The sequence below is a fragment of the Peromyscus leucopus genome, chromosome 9 (assembly GCF_004664715.2).
Source record: "Peromyscus leucopus breed LL Stock chromosome 9, UCI_PerLeu_2.1, whole genome shotgun sequence".
NCBI classification, from domain to species: Eukaryota; Metazoa; Chordata; class Mammalia; order Rodentia; family Cricetidae; genus Peromyscus; species Peromyscus leucopus.
The window spans coordinates 106,953,551-106,972,677 of NC_051070.1; the positions used below are offsets into that span (position 1 = coordinate 106,953,551).

At 47.9% G+C, this 19,127-nt stretch overlaps 1 protein-coding gene across 1 annotated transcript in view; it reads right to left on the reverse strand.

Moving 5' to 3' along the window:
* Vstm4 (V-set and transmembrane domain containing 4) overlaps positions 1-17,455 on the reverse strand; it is an 86,460-nt gene extending 69,005 nt beyond the window's left edge. The window contains exons 1-2 of the mRNA XM_028878373.2: positions 17,350-17,455; positions 10,578-10,976 (exon numbers count right to left, since the gene is read on the reverse strand). Coding sequence (XP_028734206.1) covers positions 10,578-10,976; positions 17,350-17,404 — 454 coding nt within the window. The 5' untranslated portion in view covers positions 17,405-17,455. The remainder of the gene's footprint in view (positions 1-10,577; positions 10,977-17,349) is intronic.
* Positions 17,456-19,127: the final 1,672 nt, after the last annotated feature.

The following is a 19,127-nucleotide window of genomic DNA, read 5'->3' on the forward strand; positions in this document are numbered from 1 at the left end:
GGCTTCCTTACTGACTCAGGCCCACTCAGCATCCGCCTTTCTGTCCCCTTTGGCCATTTCAACTGGGCATTTTATAATGCCAAGAGTTTAAGTCACTCACTTCTTACACGTCAAATATGTTCTGTGCCCACGCCCCGAGTCACAGGTGAGGAACAGCAAAGCAGAATGGGCAGAGTACCGAAGTCCCTGGCCAGGTCACCTCGCCAGCCTGACTTCTCATCACTGCCCACCCCTAATCTGCATCCCCGGGATTTTTTGGGTTTCTCTTTCTCTTGCTTAGGTCTGAGCTGCCTTTGGTTCTGATATGGTAGGGCCCATCATTTCTCTTGAAGCCCTCCTGTGTTCCAAGCAGGATCGTAGGGCCCCCTAAAGTGACCTCTCGTATGCATCCCAGAACTGAATCCCTGCCTTCCTTGGTGTCAAGGACACCTGCTGTACAGAACTGCCTTTTCTTCCTGTCTCCTCATGCCCTTCCCCTGGATTAGGAGGCTGTGGTCCAAGGTCAGCAGGGATGCTGGCTGTCTAGCTCAGGCCTCTTTGGGCACCGTGTCCCAAGGACAGCTTTATACATGAAAGCTTCCTACGTGGGAGTTTGAGATTTTTATCTCCTGACATTCTACAAGACTGGTGGTGGTTGGCTTGAGGTTTGGTCCAGTGAAGAATGTGTCTGAGTCTAAATTACACTCTGGTTGTCAATCTGTTTCCTCTGAGTGTCTGGACCTGTTGACACTGTAAACACCATGATGTGCGCTTGCTTAATTAAGCAGAGCACTAAATGTTTAGTAAATCTCATTCCTAATTATCCGTTCCATGTCTCCAGAGAGAAGGGATTTAGTTAACTTCTTCCATGGAAACCTGAAGTATCTGTTCCCTGTGGTGTTAAGTTCAAATCTAATTATTAAAATTATTAAGTCCCCTCTCACACTTTGGGGTCAAATACTCAGATGATAAATTATGTTCTGATTTCATCTTTGCCTCCCAAACATTTTTTCTTGTAAATTGTGCTCATGTGTGCGTTCTCTCTCTCTCTCTCTCTCTCTCTCTCTCTCTCTCTCTCTCTCTCTCTCTCTCTCTCTCTCTCTCTTTCTCTCTCTCTCTCTGTGTGTGTGTGTGTGTGTGTGTGTGTGTATGTGTATGATGTGTCTGGGCATGATTCATTCATGTGTTCACATGTGAGCACGCACATGCACAGAGCTCATGTGGAGCTGTTTCCCCTCACTTTCTGTGAGGTGGGATTGTTTGTTTGCCCTGTGTAAGCCCAAGTAGTTGTCACAAAGCTTCCAAGATTCTGCTGTCTCTACCTCCCAGCTCCCCAGAGATGCACTGGGAATTGCAGCCATCCCACTGGATGCAGTTTTCAGGTGGGTTCTGGGGATGGAATGCGGGTCCTCACACTTGTGTGGCAAGTGCTTTACACACTGAGCCATTGTGCCACCAAACTTTTAAAGTAACAGCGTTTTTCCATTGAAAGCTGACTTCTATAACCTTAAATCAACAGTCTGGCTCCTCCAGCTCTGCTGTTTGTGGTTAGAGTAAAACCCTGGTTGAACTGCAGAAGTCTGCAGGTTGCTGCTATTCTGAGCATTTATTTCACTGTTGATGGGTGATGAAGGGAGCACCCCCTGAATATGGGGGGTGGGGAGGTCTCATCTCAAAATGTTGGACTGCTTCTGACCCCACAGGCTGCTAAAACGTGGCTGAAAAACCACCAAAGGTTATTGTTTTCAGAAACTCTGGAGGACCAAAGACATTGCAGCCATCACAGCTGAAGCCTAAGGTGGAAGGCAATGCCTCACACCCACCCAGGGCCATCAGGGTGAGCCCCGCAAACTAGTCTATCTAGTTTTTAACCGGTGACCACAGGACGTGGCACCAGGATGGACCCTCAGGCTTCATCTTGGAAACACCGCTGTACACAGTAGAAGACACAGCAAGGCTTGGGGATCCCACTGTGGCTGGAGCCATGCTGACCGACCTATGGAATCTGCGTTTCCCGGGATGGACCTGGCCAGATCAATGCCCGAGAGGGACAGGTGTAGGGTTAATAGTGGGGAGACTCACTGATGAGCTCTCGATGGTGCCAGCAACATGCCCTTGACTTCTAAGCCTCTGGAATCATGAGCTAAATAATTCTCTTTTATTTATGAGTTACCCAGTCTCAGGCATTTTGTTACTGCAACAAAAGAGTGAACTAAGATGCATACCCAGATAACTGAGTCCACTTAGCACCAGAAGGCACTTTCCTCCAGTGTAACTTCTTCACTAAGCCAACCATAGCTTCTCTGACTGACAGAGCAGACTCTCTCCCCAGGGCTGTCACTCATTTCCTTACATTTGGCTTTCTTTTGGGATTATATCTATGTTTCTGGAAATGTGTTCTCAGAGTTGCTTGTGTGGTCCCACCAAATGTCACCCGTACAGTGCTTGGCACACTTACCTGACTTCCTAGGGATGTCAGGCTGATGTGTGCACGCACAGAAATGACAACCGCCCATACACTGTAGTGTCACATTGCACAAGATCATCTAATCACTTTCCATTAGCCCTTCACAGAGACAGCCTCCAGGTGACAATCCTACGATGCTGAAGATTCACGCGCCCCCAATGTATTACTCTGCCTGCCTTCAAATTGAATCTCATTTTGTTATTTCCTGCCTGTGTTTCTTACCTCTCTGGAATCATTTTTATTATGCTGTACTCCTCATCGTCGTCGATGCTAAGAAACGTTTCCCAATTTTGTATTTTTTGAAAGTTGGGGAGGGTGATGTGAGCCCCCTTTTTAACGCATTGATAAAACGATGAAGTGCAGCCAAGCCTGACCTTGGCCCTGATGCTTGCCCAGCGTCAGCAGCACTCTGACACCATGCGCCATAGAGGACTCTTCAGTCCCCATTCTCTCTAAGCAGGGTTGTTAAAACCCCAGGAAGTGGCGTGTGGCACAGGGCACCCCACACTTGGCTTTGCCTTTACCTTCGCACAAGAAAGACTCCACTGACAAGTTCACCGATGAGCTGAGGCTGACTTCATGGTCCTCGGGAGACGCAAGTGTTCACTCATCATTTCTGCCTGTGGATGTGTGTCACATCACACCAGCAATCTTCAGTGCACCCAGGAGCGACTGCCAAAACCCAACACACGATTCGCTGACAGGCTCCAATGTCTATTTCCGCACATTTCTTTTTTGTTTTGTTTTTCAAGGCAGCGTTTCTCTGTGTAGCTTTGCGCCTTTCCTGGAACTCTGTAGACCAGGCTGGCCTTGAACTCACAGAGATCTGCCTGGCTCTGCCTCCCGAGTGCTGGGATTAAAGGCGTGCACCACCACCGCCCCGGCCTTCCCCACATTTCAAAACCCCTGATCTCTGTCATAGCCTAATAATTTTCCACTGAAAATGTAAAACAGCAGCCCTATTGGCATAGCTGTTACTCCACCAAAATGCTACTTATTTCATGCACACAGGCTCCAGGGTATGGCCAGACCTAGAGCAAAAAAAAAAAAAAATCACAGGTACATACACAGAGCAAAGTTAGGCAAGGGGGGGCTGAAGTTATTGAGGTGTGTTAATTGGTTTGTTTGGATCGTGGCTTTTCACTGTTGTTGCTCCCTTTTTTTTTATTGTGCATGGCATTCATAATGCATTTGACAAGCACATGAATCCACCACCCACAGGATGCAGCATGGGTGGGACAGGGTGAAGGCTATGCACAGTCTGCCCCTGTATATCAGCTTTTTTCCTAGCTCTCCCACTCAAGGAAGCAGGCCAAAGCCCAGTGATATGAATGGTGCCAATAATATCCATGGATTTCATCCACTCAACAGCCTGGCTGTGCGCTTCCTAGCAATGACTCTTTACAGCCAGATGACTTCCTAGTCTTCTCCCTCCTCTTCCAAGGGAAAAAAAAGTTCTGTCCTTTCTATGGAATGACCACTCATAGGTACAGAAGTAATTACAGCTAAGGAAGATGGGAAGTCCTAAAAAGAAGAAGAAGAAGAAGAAGAAGAAGAAGAAGAAGAAGAAGAAGAAGAAGAAGAAGAAGAAGAAGAAGAAGAAGAATGCCAGATAGGTAGAAGTATGTGAATGTCACTGTGAGCTGACAGGCTTTCTTTCTCTCTGACAGACTTACAGAGGGATGTCTAAACAGGGGCTTTAGAAACTCCAAAGGGAAAAGTTCTCCAAGACAACCCAATGACCTTTCTGGTGAGTTGATTAGCAGGGACCACAGATATCTCAAATCCAGCATTTTTTTACTAAGGCAACTGAGTCTCTAATAGCCTCTAATAGAAAATGTGATTAGGACAGAAACCCCAACAGAGAAGTTAAATTCATGGTAGAATCATACAAAAAGAATGCAGGTAAATGGTTTTAAAGTACTGGCCACCAGGACATGGATCAAAAGAAAAAAAAATGACATATAAAGTCACAGACACACTGATAAGCAACTGAAAAGGCCACATCCAAGTACACAGGACCCCGTGCAGTGCCAAAACCAAGTCAACAAAAGTCATACTCGTCAGCAACAACCAATCCCAAACTGTGAGCATGCATGGGAGGGAGGGCTAGATTTTAGTTACAATGATGAAATACTGAGAAATAAACACAAGAAAAAAATTCAGGAGTCATGTGTGGACATATTTTCATAAGGTACTTAAAAAACTGGAATAGACAAGGGAACACAGGGCTCCTGGGTAAGAACAACTCCATAGCCAAGATGGATAAATTGTGCCTATGGTTGTGAGTTTTCCCTCCAAGAATTTGTGTGCTACAGGCCTGGTCCCAGCAAGCAACTTTCAGAGGTGGAACCTTGAAGGAGTGGAGCCAATTTGGTAGCTTATTGGGATACTGCCCTCAGGAGGGATTAAGGGTTTTGTTGTTGTTGCTGTTTTGTCTTTAGATCCCGTTACAGAAAGGACAAACATGGCTTAGATTCTACTCTGGCTTCCTGTCTCACCATGTAACCTCCTTCTTGCACACATGCCCATCATGACGCCCACTGCCATACTGTGCTGCAGCCAAGAGGTCTCTTATCAGAGCCAAGCAGAAGCATTCACCCAGTCTTGGGCTCTGGCCCATAAAGCTAGGACTTACATAAACCCATTTTCCTTATCAAAACCCCAACCTCAGGCATTTTTTCCATAGCAATGTGAAACACAAAAAAGTATTATCAATGCAACAATAATTTTAAAAGTCAACATACCAGTCAAAACCTCACACAATATCCACAAACCTAGGTAAGCTGTTTCTCAAGATTATTTTAAAGAAAAATAAATAATATTAGAATAATAAAATACATTAAAAAAATCTGAAACACACAGAGAAACCCAGGCTTGAAAAAACAACAACAAAAATCTGAAAGAGCGACAATGGGGGAACTTGTCTTATTCTCTAATAATTATAGTCTCTCTATATAATTGTATTCTCTAATGATAATCTTATAAACAAAAATAAATTATCTTTATATAAAAATGGATTTTAAAGAGATAAAAACAAAGTTTTTAACATTAAAAGTGTGTGAGAGAAAATTATAAATGCTTTTATAAGTGTGTGGTTGGAAATACTTTCCAAGGTTAGATACGGAAAGGTATTCCATATAATTAATCAAGTGTAAATTACACACAAATAAAAACAACTTCTGAAAAAGGAATGCCACAATGGAAAAGGATGACAAGCTAGACTGCACAAACCACCACAAAATGTGAAGTGTTTATATGGTTTAGTATAGTACTTGAAGTCTTAGCTAGAGCAATAAGACAAGAAAAGAAATAAAAAGTATACAAACAGGAGAAGCAGAAGCCAAAGTATTCCTGTCTGCATATGACATGATTCTATACATAAGAGACCATAAATATTTCACAAAAAAATGGCTGGTAAATACTTTCAGCAAAGTGACAGGATACAAAAACACAAAAATCAGTATATATATGTTTGTATGTATATATGTATAAGTGACAAATATACTAAAAAAGAAGCCAGGAAAACAACACGATTCCATTCACAATAGTCATAAAATTAAAATAAAATACCTCGGAATAAACATAACTAAGGAAACAAAGGACCTTTACAATGAAAACTTTAATACACTAAAGAAAGAAATCAAGGAAGACACTAGATGAATGGACCTCCCAGTTTACAGACCAACAGAATCGATACTATTAAAATGGCCACCCTACTTGTGGTGGTTTGAATGATTATGGCCCCCATAGGCTCATATATTTGAATGTTTAGTCACCAGTTAGTGGAACTCTTTGGGGAAGATTGGGAAGTGTGGTCTTGCTGGAGGAGGTGTGTCACTGGGAGTGGGCTTTGAGGTTTCAGGAGCCCGTGTATGCCAAGGCCCAGTGTCTCTCTCTGCTTACTGCCTGGATATCAGGCTGTAAAACTCTCACCTACTGCTCCATTGCCACAGCTGTCTGCTCCTGCCATGATGACCATGGACTAACCCTCTGAAACTGTAAGCAAGCCCCCAGTTAAATGCTTTCTTTCATAAGAATTGCCTTGTTCATGGTCTCTTCACAGCAATAGAGCAGGAACTAAGACACTACCAAAAGCAATCCACAGATTAGATTTAATGCAATTCCAATCAAAATACCAGGACCTTTCTTCACAGACATACGAAAAATAATCTCAAAATGTATGTGGGAACACAAAAGACCAAGCTAAAGCAATGCTGAACAAAAGGAGGTGTCATCATGCCTGATTTCAGTTACATGCAGAGCCAAAGCAATGAAAACAGTATGATACTGGCAAAAAAAACAGACACAGATCATTGGAATAGAACAGAAGAGCCAAATACACTCTATGTGACTACAGCTACCTGATCTCTGACAAAGATACCAAACAATACACCAGGGAAAAGACAGAGCCTTTAACAAACAGTGCTGAGAAACCAGGACTTCAACATACGGAAAACTAAAAGTCCATCCTCACCACTCTCCCTGCACAAAGCTCACCTCCAATGGATAAAGGACCTCAGTACAGGCCCTGATAACCCAAGGCCATTAGAGAAAAAAGTAGGGAATGTGTGTAGATAAGGACCTTGTGGATAGGACTCTGGTTGTGCAAGAATTAAAACTAACTGTTGACAAATGGGACCTCAGGAAACTAAAGGGCTTCTGCCCAAGAAAATAAAGAGTCAACTATGCTGTGGAATATTTGCACACTGTGTGAAGAGGTGCTGCTGTGATGGGTGTAATAAAAACCTGAACGGCCAATAGGCAGGCAGGAGAGAATTGGCATGATTTCCAGGGATAAAAAGGAAAAGAAGGAATTTAGGCATGCAGAGAGCCGCCGGCCAGACACAGAGGAAGCAGAATGTGCGGTATGGAGATGCGGTAACGAACCCATGTGCCAGAATGTAGATCTTAAAATACAGGTTAATTTAAATAAAAGGAACTAATTAGGAACAAGTCTAAGCTAGGGCTGAGCTTTCATGACTAATCATTAAGTCTCTGTGTCATGATTTGAGGGCTGGTGGTCCCCATGACAAAGTACTGCTCCGTGACTAAGTGAACAGACAGCCGGCAGAATGGAAGAAAATTTTTGCAGCTATACAGAGAGGATTCATGTCTGGATTACACAAAGAACTCAAAGAACTAAACACCAAAAAAAAAACAAAAAACAAAAAAACAAAAATAACAAACAAACAAACAAACAAAACCCAACACCCCTGAAAAGTGGATGGTGGAGCTGAGTAGAAAGTTCTCAAAAGAGGAGCACAATGGTCAGTAAACACTTTTATGTCTTCACTATCCTTAGCCATCAAGAAAACACAGATTCAATCCACATTGAAGACTCCGTTGCACCTAATCAGAATGCACCAAGAGCACAAACGAAGGCCAATACTCCCATGGACATGAGGAAAGAGGATGCCTGCATGGTGTTGGTGGGTGTGCAAAACAGTGAAGCCACTCTGGAAATCAGTATGGAGGTTTCTCAAAAAACTAGAGCTAGATCTACCATCTGACCTGGCTCTACCACTCGTACCTAAAGGTCTTTATATCCTACCAGAAAGACACTGGCTCAGCCATTTCATTGCTGCTCTATCCACAGTAGCTAGCGAATAGAATCAACCTGTGTCCGTAAACTGACATCTGGAGAGTGAAAATGTGGCACCTACACACAGTGGAATATTACTCAGTTAAACAACGAAAAACATAAAAGAAAATGAGCAAAGGGAAAGGGAACTGAGGAGGAGAAACGGGAAGATCAGAGATGGAGGGAGGAGGAAAGTGAGCAGGGAGAGGAAGGAGAAAGATTCTATCTCTGGTGAAGTCTTGCAAGCTACCTTGATCTTTGAAGCAGGGTTTCAAATAAATGTTCTGGAAGGAGCTTAGCTTCATTCACTTAATGCAGAGTCACATGAAATAATAAACTGGATGATTGCTTAATTGAGGGCAGTAGACCTTTTTACATATGCTAATTGGTAGCATTCGCCAAGAGATTTGGTACATAACTCCAGGATATATTGAACACATAGACATATATAGTGCGCACACACACACACACACACACACACACACGCACACGCACACGCACACGCACACGCACACACTCTTAAACAACGGATCTCATGCTGTAGAGCCAAGAGATCATCTTTGTGGTTTGCATCCTCGGCCACTGTATTTTTTTGTTTGTTTGTTTTCTTTGCCAAAATACATATTTGTATTAGCAGTCATTTGTTTTCTTGAATTAATTTGCGTAAGGAGGGAACATACACAGCATTTTTGCAAATACATCAAACCACAAACCATAACACCAGCCCCAAAGACAAGTGGCTGCTTCAAAGACCCCCCACATGGATTACCTCTTTAACACGTCCCTTATTACACAGGACTGTAAAAATACCTATCACAGATGAAAAAAAAAAAAAAAAGTCATCTTTTAAAATGCTTACCAAAACAATGTAACTTAAAGGCTTTAATATGACATATTGTGTGATAAAATTAGCCTCTCTCTCATATTTTCAACAATCTGCTTTTCTCTGTGAACCTCTTGATCCTGTGTGGAATTAAATCCAAGCTTGACACTATCAGAGACACGACTGGAGTCACAATAAAAAAGCATTAAAATTGCCGGAGGTGTCTTCGTGATTAGAACATTGAACACTGGAGATAAAAATGACAGCCTTCCAACATGGTGTTTGGCAACCAAGATATTTGAAAAATGCAAATTCATCTCCTATCTGCCTGCGGGAAGGGAGGACCAGTCTGGGGCCTTCACCCTCCCTGACTTTCAAACTTCACAGTTAGCTGAGACCCAGGCCCGGCAGCGGATCAGGAACATGACGCTGCCCCATTTACAGGGCTAGAAGTTTATATCAGGCCCTCCCATCATGTACCTATTTTGGGGTACCAGGCACCCCTAGTTAAGGTGATCACAGAGACATAGCCCTGAACAATGGGCTGGGCATTGACAAAGGCTTCATTCCTAATTAAAGTCTAGTCTCATTCCTTGGGACCTTTCTCAACTAGGCTCAACCTTGGCTTAGGAACTGTTGAACAGACAGAGTTGCTTAACAGTTCAAGGCCACGTGTCTATAATAACACACTTGCCATACAGTGCCCACCTGAGAAAACTCAAGATTTCCAATGACCAATCCCTACCTGATCATATCTGAAAATACCGCATTTTCCAGCCTCTGTGGTAAGGAAGGATCCTGCTTCTGGAAGCTTCTTATATACTTAGACACATCCACATGGACCAAAGACCCCACTTGTTTTTCAACATCGTCACCCTTTGAATCTGAAGTGTCCCCATAGGCTTAAGTGTTGAAAGCTTGGTCCCCAGCTGCTGCAGGTGCTAATTGAGGAGCTAGCAGACACTGTGGGCAGTAGAACCCAGCTGGAGAAAGTGGGTCCCTGGAGGTGGGTCCCTGGAGGTCTACCATGCCTGGCCTCACCCTATCATGACCTTGGCTTTCTGTTGGTTGTGATGTGAGCAGCCCTCCACCACCCCATCCTCCCACTACATGACAAGCTGGCCCGCTGCATGGAGCCAAGCAGCTGCATCCTGAACACTAAAACAATAAACCATAATGAACCTTCCCCCGCGCCCCCCCCCAAATGATTTCTATCTGGTATTTGGTCACCGCACCAAGAAAAGTCACAAAGACCATTGCTCTCTGTAACTTGTATACTCCCTGACTCAGGGTACTGTGTCCCACACAGTCACCTCTCCCACCTCCCTCCTTCTCTCCCAGAACCACAAAGTCTCAGTACAGGTCCAGAGTAAGCGCAGTTCAGGCCAAACTCTACCAGACAACTGACCACTGTAAGTGGGGTCCAGCTTTCTTTACCTGACAGCGCACATAGTTCAATATTTCAGGCAGGACATGGTGAGCACATAGGTAGTCACCCACGCCTCTGTTCTTGCTTCCACACCTACACTCCATGTCAGCCACAGTGTCCCAGATCTGTCCTCTTCTGCATGACTTGACTCACAGGCCTGTGGCCCACCGAGGCCACAAGACTTGTACTATACTAACAGAGCCAATGAGCCAACCAGCATTTACAGAATGAGAACTGCCGGGACCCCTGACCTCCACACCCTGCGCCTCCTCGGGCACGCCAGTGACACTCTTACCTCTCATCTCTGTCGCTGAGGAGCCATTGGACCAGGCCGTCCACTTGTTCCTGTGCTTGCTGATCTCTTGTACCTTGCAGACATACTGCCCCTGATCTGCTGGCCGGAGTGTCAGGACAGACAGCCTGTATAGTACCCCGCGGCGCTCTTCCAGCAGGCGCAGCCTCTTTTGGTTGGCAATACGGCTGAAGTTCCCGTAGTACTGAATGACCCGAAGCTTGGTCATCTTCACCATCAAGGCCTCCTGGGAGCCATCGGGGGCAAAGAACCAGCGCACAGCCAGCAAGCTGTCCTTCCGTCTCTTCTGGGAGACGTGGCAGAGGAGAGTGGCATTTTCCCCTTCCAAGTAGTCAACCACAGGTCCTGGGGACACAGTGACGTTGAGAGCACCACATACCTCTGCAAATGAAAAGAGTAGGGGAGAAGGGATGGATGAAGGCTACAGCCTGACTTCGTGCAGCCAGGCCATTGCCCATTGCCAGGGAGATGCTGCATGCTGCTGGTATCTAGATTCTCTGGAAGGCCAGAGAGGCAACGGTTTCAATACTCTCTACATTCATTCCCCAGTCTCACTGTGACCAAAGGGCTGGCTCCTCTATGGGCCTCATGGGCGTTCACATTCTTATCGATGATGGTCTCCTTCACATGATGAGTCAAACACTGGCCATCTGAGCAGACATGTTCTCAAACATGTTTTAATCTGCCACTAACATTCAGATTACATATATGAGCCAGGGCTTTGGAGAGTCTCTTGAAAGCTCAGCTCACACCCCATCTTCTCCCCTCACCTCCCCAAGATGTGTTTCAATCAGTGTTGACAGGGCTGGAGGTCATAGCTGTTTAAGGCAGGCCAGAGATGCAACCTGTGATGGCCTGTCAACCAGAGACTCAATCTGTCTGTCTCCCTGCTCACTTTCTCCGTCTCAGAGAGTCTGTCTCTAGGCAATAATGGCCAAGCAGGGCCACACTGGTGCTAGTGAGCTGGAACGACACGGGATTCTCAGTGGCTTCTTTGAACTCAAGATCTGTGGTCTCAGAACAGAAAGTGCACAAGCTAAAATAAAAAGTGAAGGAGTCTCTAGCACCAGAGGGAGATGGGGTTCTCCCAACACCCCAAAAGATGCTGCAGAATTTCAAGCCCTGTCCACTACAACCTGTCCTTTGATTTCTTAGTTAAAACCAAGCCAGGGGTAGCCCACACCTAGTTACAGTTCTACTCCTGAGCTGACTGACCTTCAGTGGAACACCCCAACACCCACCAGAGCATCCAGGCTACTTGAACCTAGAGAAGCTGAACACTGGTGCCTTTTTCATGAACCACTTCCCGTGGTGTGCCATGAGTGATACAACACAGCCACACCACCCTGAAGCTCGTGGGAGGGGCCTTCTCACATGCAGATGTCCTAAGGGCCGTTCGAAATCTCAGCTTTCTTCAGGGTCCCGGGGTAGCACAGGAAATCACATGTCAAGACAAAGTTGCTTGAGAGACCTTACTATAGACTGGATGGAAGGTGGTCTACTTGCTGGAAGAATCCCCAACTTAGCACAGGATATCATATGTCCTGACAGGGTTGCTTAAGAGACCTAACCAAACACTTTCACAAAATAGCCATCCTCATAATAACAGTCATTGGTTGAATGAAATGAATGAATGATCCATCCATTCATGAGGATAGAGTCCTAACTACCTCTTACAAGCTTCCTCTCTTAGTATCTCACAATGAGGATCAAATTCCCACCCAAGTTTCACAGTCAACTCACAGTGGACATGCTCTTGGCTAGTTTAAATAACTTAACGTTTGGAAAGTTATGTTCTGAGGATCAGTCTTCTATCCTTTGCCCCTCTTAGCAGCCAAGTGCTAAACTCAGGACCCTCCAGAATAATGTATGAACTTTAACTCAGTTGTATCCATCAGTTCCCTTTGTCAAGCAAGGTAACATTTGCAAGGGGGGTTAGAATAATACAGATTTGGGGGCATTATTCAGCACCTCACACCATGACAGCCTTTGGTTAGGGGGGAAGTCACTGGGTGCTAATCCAGCCCTTTCTTTCCAGCAGTGAGGGAACATGAAAAATGCAGATCACCAGGTATCTGAGAAGGCTCACCTTAGGCTTGGGGACGTCTCGTGTCACTTTCCAGGGTGAGGGTCACTCTGCACTGACTCAGTTAAGTCGACACTCTCACGCCGTCTGGGAGTGTCCTATAGGATGCTCCCTGCCCTCCCCAGGGACAGTGCCACTGCCGTCAGAAGTCCACCACAGTGAACCAGAATACTGGCTCACACCTTCCATGCATCGTGCCCACCTGGCTGGCACCTGGCCCACATGGACAGCACTTCCTCCTAATGACTGAAATTCATCTGAAGTGCAGATGGCCTCATGTTGGAGTTCCCTGGTGAATGAGGAAGCATCTGGGGCCCCTGGCTGACCCCTATTCCATTAGCCGCTGAGAACTGGACAGAAGAGAGAGCACCAACATCCAACAGCTGGCTTACAGATCCCAAGGCCAGCCTGCCCCACCCCCAAAGGCTCCCCGCTGGAGCCGGAGGGGCTGGGAAGAGAGGAAATGGAAACAACATGGGTGGGATGAGAGCAAACTGAACCCTAGGCTCCAGCCGCCCCCCCATTAGCTCTACATGAAGAGGGGATTATTTATAGTGACTGAATGAGCCAAATGCTCCAGGCCCCATGGGAGGCCAGATTCCATCCTGGAGGCAAAGTCGGAACCCTTCTCCTCCTGTCCTCCTGTGGCTCAGGCTCAAGGCCCTGTCCCCAGCTTCCAGAAGTGAAGGGACTGAGCTCAGAGGGCACCCTTTTCTCTCTAGCAGCAAAGGGACTGTGCTAACCTCCTCAGAGGGCACCTTTTTCTCTCAGCATGCCCTTCTGTCTCCCTTTCACCTCATGTTCTCTCACATGATGGTCCAAACACTGGCGTCTCCCATGGGAGTACAAAGACATCCATCATAGACTGCATTGTGAAGAGCCCTAGGCTATTCATACATTGAAGTGCTAACTCCTAGTACCCCCAAATGTGGGTGTATTTGGAGATAAGACTAAGTGAAATGAAATCCTTAGGGTGTGCCCTCAGATGATGTGAAATAATTTGACTGGTGACCATATGAGAAGAGACACATGCAGGAAGAAGACACCACCTCAAGCCAAGCAGAGACCCTCAGGAGAACTCCCCCCCCCCACAACCCCTACACCTTGATCTCAGATTTCACCCCTTGTTAGTCAATACGTGTTTGTTGTTAAAGCCACTGGTGTGGTAGCGGGCAGCTGCGTACAGCCCTATTGATGAAAGCTCACCCTAACCCCTCACCTGCCGCCGACCCTGATCCTTGCACATGCCCAAAATGGTGTGGAGACAGAACCTTAGATGTCTAAGCACCTCTGTCAGAAAAGCTTTGCTGAAAGTCACGGGCTTTCAGAAATGGGGCCCTTTGTAAAAGCAGGTGCCATGAGCGAGCACCCTCCATCCCTGGAGCTGGAGGCTCCTTATGCCAAGCGTAGACATATGGAAGCTCGGCTTATGTGCAGACGACCGGAGCGCAGGCCCAGTCAGGAAAGGGTGAGCGTAGACAAGCACAGACTTCTTAAGTTAAGGGGCTTGTTTGAGTACTTGTAGAGAGAAGCTTTAACAGTTCCTGTCCAACCATGGTCATTGTGTCCCCTGTGGTTCAGCAGAAAGGAGGGAGGGAAGCAATAGGAGGCATGATGGGGGGTGGGGAGTGGACACACAGGCCAGACAGACTGAATGACAGAGCATGTTCAACCTGTGTGAGGAAAAGGCACGTGAGTAACTGCTGGCCCAGCGTGAGGGACCGTACAGGGTAGATGTCACTCACCCTTCCTCCTCCAGCTGACCTAATGTAGCAGCTCAGCAGGGCTGACCCTCACTCCCTGACCTAGAACACTGTCACATTAGCCTGAAGCCGAAGGTAAATGTTTGCTTTATGAGCATATACTGCAGAGAACTAAGGTGAGAGGTAGGCTCCCTCCACACTACACCTCCTCACTCAGAGTTCCTGCCTCCCCTTGTCTCCACAGCCTCCATTGACCTTATAGGCTAGTGGGGGAGCCAGCTTCTCATCCGGACAAAGGAGAGGGAATATCACCACAAATGTCTCTGGCCACAGAGGAAACATGCAGGGTTTAAGAAAGTCCTGGAATGACCCTGATCCTAGCCTTGGGGGTAAGCGACCTAAGAATCTGGCCATGAGCTGGACGCTATCTTGGAATCAAGGAAGTGAAAACTCAATCAAGGAAGTGAATGACTTCCAAGAGAGAGAGTCTCACTATGCAGAGTCCCGAGGCAGGAAGAACCAGGTGCGGGCTGGAATTGGAAAGATGGGTATCCCTTTGTGAACTAAATCCTACTGTGGCCTAGACTAATGTCCCTTCCTGCTCAAATTCCTCTGGCAGGGACTCTACCCCAATCAAAAGCCAGTTCTTAAAAGAGGAAGGTGACAATGGATGACATACAGAAAGGGATGACGTTGATCCAAACAGAAAGACAAGATTCCTGCAGCCATGATTCCATTCCTTCAACACACTAGAAAGCCCCGGGCATCCCTCAAGGGCTGGCCACCGGAAGTCTCATGGTCCCAGGCCTTTCCAGTTGCCAGAGAAGAAGCAGTGAGCAAAGAAATGATGGGTAGAGAGCCTGGGGTGGTGTCCTGGGGTGTCCTGACTGGAATCCTGCTTCTGTTAGTAATGAGGCTCTCAGAGCCTGGGCTTCTCCAGGCGAACAGGGGGGAGGTGATGCTTTCCATGGTAAGTGCACGTGTGGCACTGTGGTGAGCTGGAAGTCTGCATGCATGAACTGCGGGGGAGAGCAACAGGAAGTGACCCACGCTGCCCTGGAGCAGGGTAGGCTCCATGCATGCGAGAGCCTCAGGAACAGGACTGCCTGCTGGCTTTAGCCTTTACCGATCATTGCTTGAAAGTTTCTATTTGAAGAAGAGCCCCTCAATTTTTGTTTTGCACGGGATCCCACAAGTCACACTGGAGTTTATGCTTCTGCATGAACCTCAGGTTCCTGGGGACGAGATTCGGAGTCTAACCACTGCTTTGGGTTTGGGTGATGTCATGAAAGGGATGAACACAGCTCTCTGAGAGGAAATCCATGGAGCTCCAGATGGCTCTGTCTCCTCCCAGAGCAGCAGCCGCCCTCCCTCAGGTGCAGGGAGCAAAGACTTCTCCTGGGATGCAGAAGCAGTCACCGCCCCGAGCAGGCCAGGAGAGTGGGCATGGCACTGTGTATGGGCTGCCTTCCTCCCTGACTAAAGAAACACTCCACTCATTTCCAGGAGCCAGGAACTCCTCAGTGACAGCAAAGGGATGTCTGATTCAGGACAGCAGATCTCTGAAGACGTACACTGCCTAGCTCGGTTTACAGCATCGGGGCCTGCTGAGAAGCACCAAGCAGAGAGGCCTCTAGACCTAGCCCACATGGCACTCACTGTGAGCCAAAAATGTCACCTAAAAACACAGAGGTGGACATCTGCTCAAGTGAACTTCAGGCCAAACACAGTTCTAAGGCAATTAGAAGTTGATGGGGTTTTTTTTCTCAATTTATCTTCATTAGCTGCCAATTCTCATTTTAGAGCCAAAACTGTGGCCCAGAGAAGCTGAGCAATTTGTTCAAGCTCACACAGCACATAGGATGAAATTCAAACCTGGGAGATCTGCCTGCAAATCGTAACCACCACTCTGTACCACGGCCTGGATTTAGTGACTACTTGGACTGACAGTTTTCTGTAAAGTGAGTGGTAGGATTGGGTGATGAACAAACTCCCACTCTACCCCCCAAACAGGGGTGGAAGACTGCACAGACTAGGAGTACAGGTTTATATGTTAAGAGGATATGCTGGGCTCCCCCTTGCAAATGTAGGAGGAGGCATTTCAAAGTGGATGATGGGCCCAAGGTGAGGGCCACACAAACAGGAGCTGCAGGGTGGCCCTAGGTACGTCCAGGACAGAATCTAAAAGATTCTGCTTTTCAGGTCTGTGCCTCTGTTCTTCATTTTTAAAATGGGGATAAAACTGCACAGCCCTCAAAGGTTGGTGGGCTGATAAACTGCGCTGATGCTTTACGAAGTACTTGGATCCATAAATACTGTGAAATGCTGCTGGTAGTCACCTGGGAAAGGAGAACCACTAATGTATCTGTGACTATTATTCTAGCCAGCATGGTCCTGGAGAACCAAGAGAAGGTTCTTCAGCGACTCTAAGTGGGAACCGTAAAGCTCCACGTAAGCCAGTAGAGGTGGCCCCCCAAGCAGTGTGGGAAAGTTTGTGGGAAAGGACCCTGCTCGGTGAAGCCTAGGACACCCTCTCTCACCAGGTCTGACCATCTCAGAAGACTCAAAGTAAGTCCTCGGTGCCCACCCCGGCTGGGACAGTCCAGTCGCTCCTGGCCTCATTTTGCAAGCGTCTCCAAAGATAGTTTAAAGGGAAGTTGGTGCTGGCAGCAGCCGCGGGTCCTGACTGCTACGAAAGACAGAAAAAAAGCTGCCAACTTGGGGTTCCGATCCGACTGGGTTCTCCCTGCGCTCCGCGGCCTGCGGTTCGGAAGGGACCGGGAGCTGTCCCGAGAGCGGGACCCCACCGCGGGACGCCGGCAGCACTAGGGGACCGACCACGGAGACCTGGGTCGCCGCCACGATCGCCCGGGAGGGGTGCGCCGCCAGGACCCCGCGCAGCCCTGGCCTCCCCTCCCGCTCGAGCCCCGGCCTCCCGCGCAGCCGCCCGCCGCGCCGCCCTTACCCGGAGCCGGACCCAGCAACACGGCCGCCGCCAGCGCCAGGAGCCGCAGCCGCATCTTCCCGCCGCCGCCCGGCGCTGTGACCCGGGAGAACGCCTCCGCCCGCCGGGCCTGGCCCGCCCCTCGGCCTCCTGCCACAGCCCAGGCCAGCTCTGCTGGGTCCCTGGGTCCGCGCCAGGGTTGGGGGAGCGGCCTCTCCATCAACTGGCTCAGCCAGCCCCATGGTGTCCCCTTTCACCCCGCCCATGTCTCAGATGAGAAAACTGAGGTGACCTGGGAGATTCAGGGCATCCAGAGCTGAGGACGTTGACCGCCCGCCCCGCAACACGGTTATTCCTAAGAGGGGTCCAGGCACCACAAACCCTGACCCTGGACTTCACACATTCGCTCCCCAGGCACTCCCACTGAGGCTTATAGCAGTTGAGAGAAAGTTCTCTGTTTCTGCCTTGAACTTGGAGAAGAAGCTGGGAGCTGGGTGATGATCCTTGGAAAGTTAAAGGGTTCACACAGAAAAGTTTGGAAACTGTAGCAAGAATAGCCATTTAGGGATCCCTGTCCCTGGGCCTGGCTTTGCAGGTGTTTGAACAGGCGTGGGACTTCCAAAGCCCTCTGTGTTTTCCATTTGTTGCTCTGTTGCAGGGCAATCGTCCAGTCCCTCCTAGTGGTGTGTACCAAATCAGGTTAAGTTTGGCACCCAACACCTGATGGTGACCATCAGCAATCGTTTTGTGTCCCTGGAAGCACGCACGGGGGTGGGTGGGGGAGTGGGAAGAGGAGGGCGCAGAGGAGTAGGAGAAGAGAAAGCAGAAGCCTCCCATCCTTCCACTCAAGGGTGTGAGGAAGACTGGGGGAGGCAAGAGAGGGACTGCCAGTGGGTACTGACGCCAGGGCAACTCCAGGATAGACCATCCACTCTTGCTGGTCAGGCCATCGGGCTGCTAGATTCCTTTGGGATCCTCCCCACGGAGCAGAGCTTCCCAGGGCCTGGACTGAACCCAGACAGTCAGGATGGAAACCCCAGCTCCATTACGGAGCCAGGTCTTTGGAAGCCCAGCAGGCCCTGTTGCGGAGACAAGCAGCAGAGCGTTGGCACCAGGGCAAAAAGTAAGGACTAAGGGGCTGGAGAGATGGCTCAGTGGTTAAGAGCTTTGATTGCTCTTCCAGAGGTCCTGAGTTCAATTCCCATCAACCACATGGTGGCTCGCAACCACCTGTAATGGGATCAGATTCTTTATTCTGGTGTATATATAAAAAGTAAGGGCAAGGGGATCTAGTGGCACATGACTGCAATCCCAGCTACAGGGGAAGCTGAGACTGGAGGATTGCCAGCCTGGTCAACTTAACAAGACCTTGTCTCTTTACTCCTACCCCCAAAAGGTGGGGATACAACTCAGTGATTAAATGCTTGCCAAGCACGTGTAGGACCTCAAGTTTGATCTTTAGTAACGTGTGTGCGCGCGTGGTGGGGCAAAGTTCAGGGTCAAACTGAGTCCTACAGTCCACGAATGCAAACATCCCTCCAAGGCTTCCAGAAAACAGCACAGGAACTACTTTGTATGCATGAATGAGCCAGTGATCTATTCCATCCCATCTATAAGGCCCCAGGGTTGAATAAACTAAGATACAAAGTGGACTCAAGACACGTACAGGATTCTATGGACCACATGATTTTTCTTTTCTTTTCTTTGTATATAGGTATGTATGTTACATGCATGTTGAGTGTGTGTGTGGATGCATGTGTCCATGCACTCATATGCAGAGATCAGGACATTACCATCAC